Source organism: Motacilla alba, chromosome 3, assembly GCF_015832195.1.
Source record: "Motacilla alba alba isolate MOTALB_02 chromosome 3, Motacilla_alba_V1.0_pri, whole genome shotgun sequence".
NCBI classification, from domain to species: domain Eukaryota; kingdom Metazoa; phylum Chordata; class Aves; order Passeriformes; family Motacillidae; genus Motacilla; species Motacilla alba.
In genome coordinates this window covers 48,589,953-48,602,576 of record NC_052018.1, presented here as the reverse complement: position 1 = coordinate 48,602,576, position 12,624 = coordinate 48,589,953, and the positions used below count along the sequence as shown (strand labels likewise).

The window sequence follows — 12,624 nt, the reverse complement described above, 5'->3', positions numbered from 1 at the left end:
TATCAATTTAAATGTTGCTTTTGTCTCAGCAAGCTGACTTTGGAAGATGATTAGAAAATATCCATATTCATTTTACAAAAGCATGAAAAAAACCAAAACCATACAGTATTTGGTAATAAAGCAAATATTGGGAAAAAAATAGTTGCTTATTTCCAAGTTGTTGTTTTCCTTGTGTTTTTTTTCCCAGTAAATCCTTCAGGGTTTCTTGTTGTGCATGCTCACAGCTGCTGCTGTGGTAGACCTTTGCATCTTGGCACCCACGTGTCATCTAACTCTGATGGAGAGCCATGAATTAGGCAGGGGGCAGATATGTAGTTCTCTCTGAGATACAGTTTGACAGCAAGGCTCTAATGAGTCCTAACCTGCACTGATAATGAATTCAGCACAAAACTCACCCAATATTGCCACTACCACAAAAAACCCTAAATAGACTCGAAGAAATGAAGCAGCCTGAAACTGGAAGAAGGAACTAGCTGGCTCTACCCAATTGCTTGAGAACCACAGTCCCAGAACTTTTCTATCATTCTTAGGTAATTCCACCAAGACTAATTTTTTTTTTTAACCCAAGACAAACAGGATATTCCCTTTAAGAGCCAAAGACTCCTGGAAATCAGATGTGAAGAGGGTCCCAGAGGAATACAGAAGGTCCTAGATCTACAGAAATGCCAGTTAGATGTACCACCCTGAGTTCCTGTCCTGCTCCTTTCTTTGCTCCCACACCAGCCTGAGTGCAAGAGAGTGAGGAATACTGCTTTCCTTATGGTGACCACTCAGTGGTGCTAGCATTTCCCAATGGCTTGGGCAGCCCTCACAGGTTACATGGCTTAACTTGAGCTCAGAAGAGCTCCTGCCCTGCCCTGCCCTGCCCTGCCTCCCTTACAGGCCTCCAGCAGTGCTGGTGTGAGTAAAATAACAATGATGGTATCTGAACAGTAGCTACTGTCAGTTGCTGTGTTCCAGTTATCCAGATCCAGGTATTAAGTGACATTAAGTGCAACATTGTGCTCTGATGCTTAAGTGTACCCATATCCATGCATGGACTTAGGAGCTATGGATGGATTTATATCACAGTTACAACATGCCACTGTCTTGTGTGCTCTGCACTTAGTGTAGACCAGCTAAATCAATCCCACAAGCTTTTATCAGAGGAAGACTTGGAGTTCCACCCACAAGCAAGAAAGAGAAACCACAAGAAGAAGGGAAAATGTAATATTCTCAATGAGTGATCAGGAAAGTATTTGAGTAACTGAATGGAAGACAATTTTAATTTAATCCAGACACAGGCCTGCTTGATAAACTTACTACTCTAATTTTTTTAAATTTCCTTGAACAAACCAATAGATTAAACAAATAAAATCTTAACTAGGCACTTGAGGTGGATGTCATTGTTTTTCAATTGAAAACACAGTCCAAGACTGAAACAGATTTCTCCCAAAATACACAGCAGAAATGTCAGGAATCATTTTTCAGTATTGACCAACAAAAATAAAGCCAACATTTTTTCCTCATGACACCACAGCAGCATCCCTGGGATGAGTGAGAAGCTCTACAGAAAGCAGAACTCCCCCTCCCACCCTGAGGTCTGCTCCCTGCCAGTGAGAAGGGCTGGCGCCAAATGCTGCAGAAGCCTCCTAGTAAACAGCAGGGCTGTGTTCTTAAGTGAATCCAAATATATCCTCCTGACTATCACCAAGGAAAAGGCATGAGGAAGAGAACTGAAACCTTGTTAGTGATACCCAAGTTTGAATAAAATCTTTAAACTGCCTAATTGTGTCAAATCCCAGAAAACACCGTCAGAGCTCTATCTTAAATCTCATCATCCAGGGGAGGTGACTACAGGGGCAGAGGGCAAACCATCAGCTAGTATAAATTCTTTTCCTCTTACAGGACTTTCCATAATTAACACTGGCTTAGAAGTTTTATCATTAATCTTTCATTGTATTTCAAAGTCACTGCTGAAAGAAAATATTATTTTCTTAATGACAACAACTTCTAATAACTATTTAACAGTGGAGTAAGCACAATTGCTGTGGGGGAACTCACCAGTTTGGCTGTGCCTTTGGATGACCTGGCTGGCTAGTCTGTGGGTAACCTGTAACAGGTGTTGCTTTTTCTTAAATGCTAAATATCTTTTATCTCCTGTCCTATCTCTATTTTGTAACAGTCAAAGCAGCAGTTGCACTAAAAGCTCAGGATGTGAGACAGCATACTAGAGGCAAAAAAAAAAAAAATCCCAAGGCCACAAGCAGATTCACCTGATAGCAGTTATTTTTAGAAAAAATTCTAAGGTTGATTTTCCTAGACTGGAGGTCAGAAGTTTGCTGTACTAAAGCAAAGATCCCAAAAGAGTGAAGTCAGCATGAGAAAAGCATTCATTCTGTCAATTACATGAATGTCAGTGCTGCTGTCTGCATACCCCATAACTCAGAAGTTGGAGAGGAGAAGAGTATCTGGGCAGTGTATGGGAAAGGGGGGACTAGGTTTGCTCCACAGGAGAAAGCTTCTGAGTTTGGATATAGTTGGTGATACAAGCCTGTGTAGTTTACCCCTGGGCATGCAGGAATAAAGACTAAAACTACTCTCAGTCAAAGTGCAGGTTTGCTGCTTTACTTGCATAAGAGTTTTTGCCAACACAGGTGTATTGGTTGGAGATCATGCCTGTGGCACTGCCAGCAGACATCTGTGGCCTGAGCTTGGCCTGAGCCAGAGCTTCAGTGCCACTGAGGTTTGTCACTGGTTACTTTTCTGTGGTATCTAACACAGTGCCATTGGAGAAAACCCAAGTGGCAAACTGCAGGGATATGTGCAGCAGCAGCTTCACTACCAGTTTTGCAGAAGGACGAGTGCCTGGGGAAATGGAATGACTGTCCCATCGTGGCTGCTGCGATTGCTGGTGGTGTGCAATTTTACTGTAATTATCTTGGGAATAACAAGTCACATTACTTTGGGTCTACCCTATGGCCAAGGGACTGCTGACCCCTTCCTGAGCAAAACAGCTGTGCACAAGGCATGCACTGACTCGCAGCTGAGCCTGATAAGGGTCTGCAGTGAAAGAAAGCCTTAGAAATTCCTTTGCTGTTTTGGGTTTTCATGAGAAAACTCATTATTTCTATGTGAGGGAAATGTTTCTCATTTTTGTTTTAGTTTAAGCAGTGGTTTTTGAAAGTCTTGCAAGAAAACAGCTGTGTGTGGTTGCTTGATTTGGAAATAATCAGAAGAAAATATTGGACTATAATACTTTTCAAAATATCTAGGTGAAGACTTAATCTAAAAAAAAAAAATCTTGAGAGAATGCCAAGATCCTACCAGGATGTGTTAGTCTTTCAGGGATCTGTTAAATAATTTCTCTGTGTGAATGACTCATTTTGGATCTTAGAGCAGGAGGAAGGACTTCTGAGGTAGGTTCAAGAAGTTAGCCTGGAAACAAGCAATTGTTTGAGCTGACAGGCATTTCTGGTTGATTAAAAAAACAAAGAAGAGCTGCATTTTGAGACTGTGAAGGAGCTACATTAAGACAAATGCAGAGATGATACACCCCTTTACTTTCATTTTGAGGTAAACTCACAAAGATCAACCTTCCTCTCCAAACTCATGAGATGGGATAATCTCATCATGTTCCCCTCTCTTGTAAAACAAATATTTTCTTTCTCTTTCCCTGATTTTTTCTCTGGAGGGTTGACAAACATTGTTTACCTTAAAATAAAAATCCACACACAGACAGACATGAAGACAAGGCCTACATAGTTTTTAGTGCATGTGTGCATCTTAATCTAGAGGGAATATGTTACACACCAGTGCAGAGTACATAAATCTCCTTCCAGCAATGTTTTTTTTTTACATGTGAGGTTGCAGGTTATGTACAATTTCAACCTGGTCAGACAAGTATTTTCAATACTTGGTGATTTACCTATTTCCACTAGTTTTCACACTCAAAAATTATCAATATTTTGTATTACAACCAGGGTTTATAAAGTGCCAGTCTAAACTCACCCCATAAGCCTGTGATCTGGTCAAAACCCAATTATAGCTTTAGTTATAGCCTGCAAATGAAATTATGCTGCCTGAGTTGAAGAATAACTTTAAAGCAGAAATGACTGAGTGGTTCCCCCTTTCTTAATGAGTTGCTCATGAGTTCTCCCTTTAATCTTTTCGAGGTGGCTGTACTTTGACATCTCATAGAGCAGAATAACGATGGCAGGAACATTTCTGTCAGCTATTGGCTAGGAAGTAATCTTTTGGGTTCTGCATGATTTGACACGGTCTTCAGGGGCACAAGTCAATACACCTTTCTGGAGGAGGAAGGAAAGCCTGACCAAACTGTAATACACTGAATACTGTCCTTTCTACACTGAAAATCACTATCAAGTTGTCAAATCCTGTAGTAAAGCTGAGATCTCAGACCATTTGGGAAGTAACTAGGTCCCAAAGACTTTTTATAAACTAGTCCTGATTTATCAAACAATGATTTTTTAATGGTTAAAATGCTGTTTATTGTTGGTTTCAGCTGTATTTTTCAGCTGAAAAAATAGATTACTTATATTTGTCTGTTGTGTTGGGCATGTTTTTTCTTTTTTCTTCTAAAAGGAGAACACTGAAACTAGCTTCCTGGAACAGATGAATCAGATTTACATTATCTGATGCTTTTCAACTGACACATAGATCAAGATGCTGTTTATACACTCAGAACACTTATCTTCTCTCTATTCAGTTATCTTTATTATCTGTATTTTTTTTTCTTGTATGAAACCTCAGGGCCAGAAACCTCGGAAATGTTACTGTTGTGTATTTATACCAATTTTCCACCCAGTGTAAGAGCACTTTTTTTTTTTGCATAAAAACTTTAATTATAAAAATGACCTCTTTGGCCTTGTAGCAGCAACTATTATTTGTAACAGCAAATTCCCAAAGCAGTTTAAATCCTCAAAGCATTTTGATAAACTCAGTGTTTAGATGCTATTGTATAGATACAGTCCTACACTGAAGTTGGCAAGCAAAAGCACAGTTGTAAGATAAGGCATTAAATATGAAAGGTTACTGCTAACTAGCAATGCATAATATAGATAGTTCTATGTGTTTGAGAGAATTACATATTACTGTATCATTTGAATAAGAGCACAGTTATCAGTCTAGCTACAGCAAGGACTAATTTAATTCTAAAATGAGTTGGATTTTACTTTAGGTGATGTAATGTCAATGAAAAAAACATAGAACTAAGGTGCAGAAACATAAGGGTTTTTTTTTTTTTTGTTTCACTTCAGCAAAAATTACAAATTTTGCTGTTCAGGATACAGAAATCAGTGTATGGCTGATTAGTGTAGCATATGGCTGTAGTATATGGCTGATCAGCGATCAGTATATCACAAGATCAGTGAAATTCATGTCTTCCATGATAACAGTTGATTCCTCCAGGGCATTCACCTTTAAAATACATATGGAAGATGGTGTGTGAAGTTTGCAATTTGTAGTTGATCTCTGCTGGGCAGACCCATGTATCTGCGACCTGCACATTGCCACTTCTGGAGCCCCAGCCACGGCTGCCTCGAGCTTTCCATTGTGCAGATAATTTGCAGCTCTAAGCAGAAACGTGAACTTCTTTGTCATGGTTCACTGGCAATTTTATCATTATATTTATACAGCAAGCAGGCTGACGACTCAAACTCCCGCAGAAAGTGGCAGGGATCTCTAGGCATCTTTAAAGAGACAGCTTTGGTTAATTATAATGGAGATTTTTTTCTCTAGCTCTAGCTAACTGAAATAACAATAAGGCATGAAGAAAAACTTACACAGCCATATGGGCAAACCCTGATACGATTTCATATTGCACACAAGATTTAAAAAAATGCATTATCCTCATGCATGACACAAGCTTGGTTATCAAATCTTCAAAGTGTGAAATGAACTCTGTCTCCATAAAACATTTCCATTTGCACTAATTCCTCTCTGAAATGAAATTCTCTTGAGCTGCAACATCACTCAATCTCCTTTCCTTGCTTGCAGTAGGTTTTAATCCTATGACAAACTTCACCATTCAGAGGTTATGTGACAAATTTACAACATTAGGTTAAGAATTAAGAAATTAGAAAAAAAAATTTATGTTTTCCTTATTACAATTTAGAGCACACTATCTTAACCTTTTCTTTACAAAGAATTAAAAAAAAAAAAAAACCTTACAAAAATCTCCTCCATAGCTCTAAAACTCTTCATGGAAGTGTAGCTTTTAAAAAAATACCAAATATAGTGAGATTGGAAGGCAAAGCATTAGCTTGAAATATGCATATCATATTTTTGGATCAAAGAATTGTTAATCAAAAGACCTGTCAGAAATGGTATTTTTGAAATTGTTGAAATTACTGTTGAAATACCTATATGATGCAGGAAATACAATTATTAACATGGGGATCTGGAAATGTGGGCACACGGTCACAGAGTAGTGGTCACTGTCCATGAAGGTAAAGTTCAGATTATTCAGGTAGGAAAGATAAGAGTAATCCTTCTCTACTTGGCTCATACCTAACCTTCTGAAGTGGAGAAGGATGTTCTGGAAACTGTGGTTTATGCAGCATGTAATTTTTCAGAGAGACCCCTACACCTTTAATTTCCATGGGGGAGCTCTAAAGTAACATTCCCACGGTAATGGATCCCAGTTTGGAAAATCTGTCTTATGATATCATTGTGCTTTAAAAATCTGTAAGGGAGCTGTAAATGAGGAGAGACTCAACGGCAGAAAAGTGGAGAAACAGATGGATTTGTGAGTGAGGCATGTAGAATAGAAGTAGGCTTTACTATTTTAGAATAGTAGAATTGGCTTCTACTATTTTATTAACCATGTACTGTCAACATAACACATATGTGATTTCCAATACAAACTGATGGAAGTGCACAGAAGGTATTGTAGAAGTTCTCCTTTGAGCAATTTTAACAATAAATGAAATATACTCTTTCATGTACAAAGAAAATGCCAGTTTCTCTTCAGGGAATCTGAGGAGAGTTTAAAGGACGAACAGTGGTGCAATAGTCTGCAATTCCAGTAACACCCTCCTTGCCAGAGGCGAGATTAAAGTTCAGAACTTCTAATGCATCTTTGAATGGCGTTACTAGTATTAAGTAATGTTGAATAGTCTTTGGAATAATCTTTTTCAATGTGTCTTGAGAAGCAACCAAGCTGTTCTTTATGCACAGACACTCACTGCAGCCAAATGACAAGAATCAATCTTAAAGTTAGCACTGCAGCCATCTGCCATGTTTCACCAAATATTTTTGCAGATCACAAGCCCTTGGCATCCTGACTTGCACGTGGCACTTACTACTGCTCATGTAGGTGTACAAAAGCCAGGTCAGACATTGTTGATAAGAGAAGCCCTTGTCAACCTCCAGCTCACAGGAGGCTGCAGCGCACCTCCAGGGAAGAGGCAGCTTGTTTGGTTGGGTCAGGCTGAGCCAGGTGCTGCCAAGGCTGAGCCAGCTGGAGTAGAGCTCACACAGTCAGCACAGCTAGCTGGGAGCAGGGCTCATGTGGTCAGCATGGCGGCAGCTCGGCTGCACGCTTGGGCTCAGGGCATCTCAAGGAAAGGCCTGAGTTTTTGCAGCTTGGCAATGGAAAGTCCTCTGCTGGTAATTGAAGCAGATAAATGGGAAAGGAAAAGCTGGAGAGCATCAAACTCGCATAAGCCATTTCAATCTCTTCTAGTTAGTTATTCCCAAATAGCTGTAGCTAAGATATGACTTACAGCTGCAGCCAAAAACTTCAGGGATTGGCAATGCAGGGGTTCTCACAGTTTGCTGTGACAGGAATCAGACAAAGTATTCAAGAGGAATCAGGAATTCCTTAACATCCATAATAATGAACATCTGCTCTTCCACATAAACAAATGAGAAACACCTCTCTCTGTAAGACAGAAGAGATGTTCTCCTACCTTCAACTTTGAGTCTGCTGTCCAGTGCACAGCTGCAAGTTTCAAACATTATTTCTCTCCTGCCCTTTAGCACTGGGGTTTAACTTTTACAGACACGAACCCCTGCCCCAGCAGTGGTTCAATGCACGGAGGGACAGCACATGGTGTCCCTCCTCATGGAGAAACAGGCTCTGGAGGAGCTCCACTGCTGATGGCAGGCAGCTATCCTACTCACTAACTGCCCAGATATGCCTTATGGGTTTGCACCCTTTCATCTGTAGCTGGAAAGCTTGTCATATATTTGAGGTTGAGAGGCCTTGCTTGTCCTTTAAACTGATCTGTGGCTGGGAGGGGGAGCTGGCTGGGAAGCGAGTTTCAGACTGTGGCTGACCATTTTCTCTTGGTCAACACTTCCAAAGCAAGCCACAGCATGACCCTGGCAAAAATATTAGATGCGAGTTTTACGGAAATTATCTCTCTGTTGGCATTTTTCCTTGGTATGTTTGGGCTTTGTGTCTTTAGGCTGAAATAGATTGCAAAATGGCAAATATTAGAGGCATAAATGAATTGTGGCAGTCTATGATTGTTGTGTTTTGAGATAGCCATACGATGTAAGTACATGTGTAAAATATGGCTGCAAAGAAAAGGTCTATCACATGTCCTGCTGTAGAAGTCACTGCTGGGCAAGCCTGAAATGCTCTCTTGCAACAAACCTTTTATTCCCTGGTCTTATGCATGAAGCAGGCAACAGATGCTGAATGGAGGGGTTAGTAAAGTAAATGCTTGCTGTGTTCTTCATTAATTTAATAATTAGTTTATTCCTTTAGGTATGGGTATCGACAAAGTTCAATAACACAAAATGATAGATGGAGCACATGGAGGTTCTCATCATCACTTTATAAGCCCAGGTATGTACTGTAGCTGCAAAGTTACAGTAAGCTGATAGGGGATGTGTAACAAGCCAGATCAATGAGAAACATTTTTGTAAGTAGAACACTCCCAAGTAACTTTGCCTGTTGTTTGTTTCGAATGTATCTCACCACTGAAAGTAGAAACAGCAAATCACAGTGGGGAAGTAGGGACCAAATTCAGGAACTAATCTACAGTCTGGTAAATGTTGCACCCTATCTCTAACAGAGAATCAATTAAACACCTCCTATGTCCAAATACAAATAAAACCCCTGGTGTATCAGCCAAAAATTAAAAGCACAAACATCAAAGTAATCAATGGCCACTAGTGCTAAGTGTTGCATCATATGAACAGAGCATTTTGAAGGTATTTTAGATACTTGTAATCTCAAGACCAGATCTACAGCACTACAAACTTACTCTGAATACTGCATGTTCATTAGAAAAAAACCCCAAACATCTTCCTTACCTGCTATTGCTTCCAGGCTAGGGATTGCAATAGTGCTGTAAGTGCTAATGCATTTACAGGACCACGTGCGAACGAAGGTCTCCTCTGCATTTTCCAGGCTTGGCAATCTGTCCATGAAGAAAGAGCCCCACTGTTTAGATACAAAGTAAGGAACTTTGAGCTGATCTCCCTGAAAGAAAAATAAATAAATATGTAAGCTTATAAAAATTAAAATCTTTGTTTATCCACAAGCATTAGTTTAGGGAACTCTAGTGTTTTTCTGATTGTCTGGGTAGCCTATATTGTATCTCAGGAGCAATGCAGCTTTAAAATATAAAGACAACAACAATATAATAAAAATCTTCTTCCCATAAATCCCCAAGTTTCTGTTTATACAATTTATGGATTCCCTAGGACATAAAAAGTTAACTGTAAATAGTTTTTAAACCTTTTAAGAAAACCTCTTCTATTTTCCCTGTTTTTCTGTTTATGATAGTGTGAATTGTTTGCTGTCCTTCTCTGCTGGAGAGGCTGTGTTGCAGCTGGGATCTCTTCCTAGGGGAAAAGGAGCTTCCTCATGCTGGGTGGAGTAACTGCAAAGAATGCATCATGCCACCTGTGTTATCTGTTTCTGAGCTGAGGAATGAGTGAAAACAGAGCCACAGAATCCATGGAGAGACATTCAGCTGCCTAGAAAATTGTGGAATACTTATTTTTTTTAATGCATATTTTCAGACAACAACATCTAGACCACTTCTGTTTTAAAGAAACCATTAAAGCAGCATTGGGAAAAGTGACTTTTTACAAGTTCATCTTGAAACCTGCTATATACTGCCATGAGCAATCAGAAAAAAATGCCAGGACACATCTACAGAAAGATGAAAAAATGGGAAATGAAAGTACACTATAGAAAATCTGTTAAAGTTATTTGTGTGCAAAGTAACACTCAGACCTGCAGAGTGCAGAACAGATACCACAGTTTGTGCTTCCAGGTTTGTGAACTTTTGTACTTTATTCTCCATTTAACCTCTCTCTTAAAAGTTTTGAGAATCTGCTGGAATCGTTTGTGTTTATGACAGAGGCCTGTATCTTTTGATCACAAGGAAGTGGTTGAGGCAGCCAAACAGACCACACCAGTAAACATAGAGCCACTCTTCCATCAGTCTGTGCTACAGTTTTTCCTCTGAGTATAGACTGGGGGAGAGAGGGGGGAAGTACTGATTTCAACAAATGTATATATTAATTTGTGTCTTCTGATGTAAATAAATTGGGAAAAAACTCTTATATTTTATTTCAAAATAAGCATTTAACTGAAGTCCTGAGCTTTTTTTTTTTTTTTTTAAGGCCTTACACAAAGGGACAGCATGTTACTTCCATTTTCCCCCCACTAAATCTTATCTTTCCATGCCAATCCCAGGACTTTTCATCAGTTATAATTAAGTTTAGATGCTCTGATGAATTAAAATGTCTTTGCCAGCTGGATGACATATGCAGAAAACTCTTAATGCTGTTACAGCTGTTCAGGTGATTAATCAAAACAACAACCCCACTACTGGCCCACATAAGCATTTGTACAAAAGACAGGGTCCTGTTTATTGATAAGAGAAAAGATATGAGGGTTCTGCTTTCTGAAATGGATGGTTAGTTCAGTAGATAATTAAAAATGTAACCTGAGGAAATGAACTGATTTTTACGGAAGTTTGATTCTAGAGTGGGATTTTCTTCCTTATTAAGGAGGAGGGAGTTAAATCTTGGATTTACAACCCAAGCCCTTGGTGAAATCAAACCCAGTTAGATATGCGACTTGCCATCAAGTCACCTGGAGCAAGAGCTCCCATCATTTTGCTACTGGCTTATCTATACAAGACAGGGCTGGTCTGGTAGGCTAAATCTTGATTTAAAATTTGGAAAGAGCCGTCAAAACTTTGACCACATCCCTAAGAACATCAGACATTGCTCCCCCTTCCATCCCTAACTAATACTCTGAAGATAGTCCTTATCTCACCTTATCTCACCCACACATCATAGCCTGCAATGAAGGACAGACCACACACCATGAATCTCTACATCTGTGAAATGAGGCAAAAGGCTCCTCTTACTGTGGCTGCTCACATGCCTGGAGGCACATGCCCAGCAGCAGGGCTGATGAGCTCTGGAAGATGCATCAGCCACTCCTGCAGTCCCCAGACACAGAATTTGCTCTTACAGCAGATCCTAGAAAGTGCTGGGCAATCCCTCTTTCTCATGCAAATCCCCCAGGCATATGGGTTTGCTCTCAAGGCATATTGGTCAGACAGCAGGTCAGATGTGGATTGTGTCAGCTGAGGGTACAAAACCTTGAAGAAAACATCTACACTTCAGGGAAATAGGGAAGGTACCAAAAAATTCCCAAGTCCCAGGACATTCCACAATGTCAAAACACCTGGAGTACTTGCTACCATCTTTGCTTTGCTAACTCTAGACAAACAGGGTCTGTTAACAGAATAGACAGAATCTGTTAATAGGACCCTTGGGTAACACTGATTTGTCAGCTTACAAATGACCTTTCTAAAATACTAATTAGCAGGGAGCCAATCTCTGAAGTTTTTCTACGTTTAATAAAGGGATGAAAGAAAGAAAGATGTAAAGGAGACAGGAATGGAAGATCAAGCCAATAGTATTTTTAAGGCCTTTGTTTAGATGCAGATTTGCCCTCTATGCCATAACGAGCACAGAGCGTGAGCAATACTTTACTGCATCCAATATGAGTGATGGTACTGATGATTTTATGCTTTGTCCTGAGGTAGTAACACACCACTGACTCTTGATGCCAGAAAAAAAATCAATGCTCAAAATACAGTTTATCTGGTGTAATAGTATTTGAGATGTTTCTGTCAGCACAGCTGTGCTGACCACAACAATGGGATGTCCCTGAATCACACAAATGGACAAGCCAGCCACTGGTCTGAATTCTGTTGCACAGAACCTGCTCTCCTACACATCGTGCAAATACGAAACATTTCACACATGAATATTGTACCTAAACTACAATAGGGATCACTACAAGCAAATTTAAAATAAAATGTGCCGCACTTCAGGGTATTGCCCTAGGAATAGTGCTTTAACTCACCAGGCTTCACAACAGCACATCAGGTTGTTCCTGGAAGTACTGATAGATTTGTGCCACCAATAAAGACAAACAGAGCCAAAAGGCATAAAGTAAATAGCCTTGTCTATGGTTACACCAAGGGAGTTAATGGAAATTCAGTGGGATAACAGCCCTGACTTCTACAATAAACCAGTCACTAGGCAATATTGTAAAAATTAAGTTTTCTCTTGTAACTACAAAATTATCATCTATATTCACCAATTAATTATTTGACTTCTGCTCCATTC

At 39.7% G+C, this 12,624-nt stretch overlaps 1 protein-coding gene across 1 annotated transcript in view; it reads right to left on the bottom strand.

Moving 5' to 3' along the window:
* Positions 1 to 12,624, bottom strand: part of NT5DC1 (5'-nucleotidase domain containing 1) — a 128,005-nt gene that overhangs the window by 2,010 nt on the left and 113,371 nt on the right. Inside the window, exon 11 of the mRNA XM_038131499.1 lies at positions 9,271 to 9,439. Coding sequence (XP_037987427.1) covers positions 9,271 to 9,439 — 169 coding nt within the window. The remainder of the gene's footprint in view (positions 1 to 9,270; positions 9,440 to 12,624) is intronic.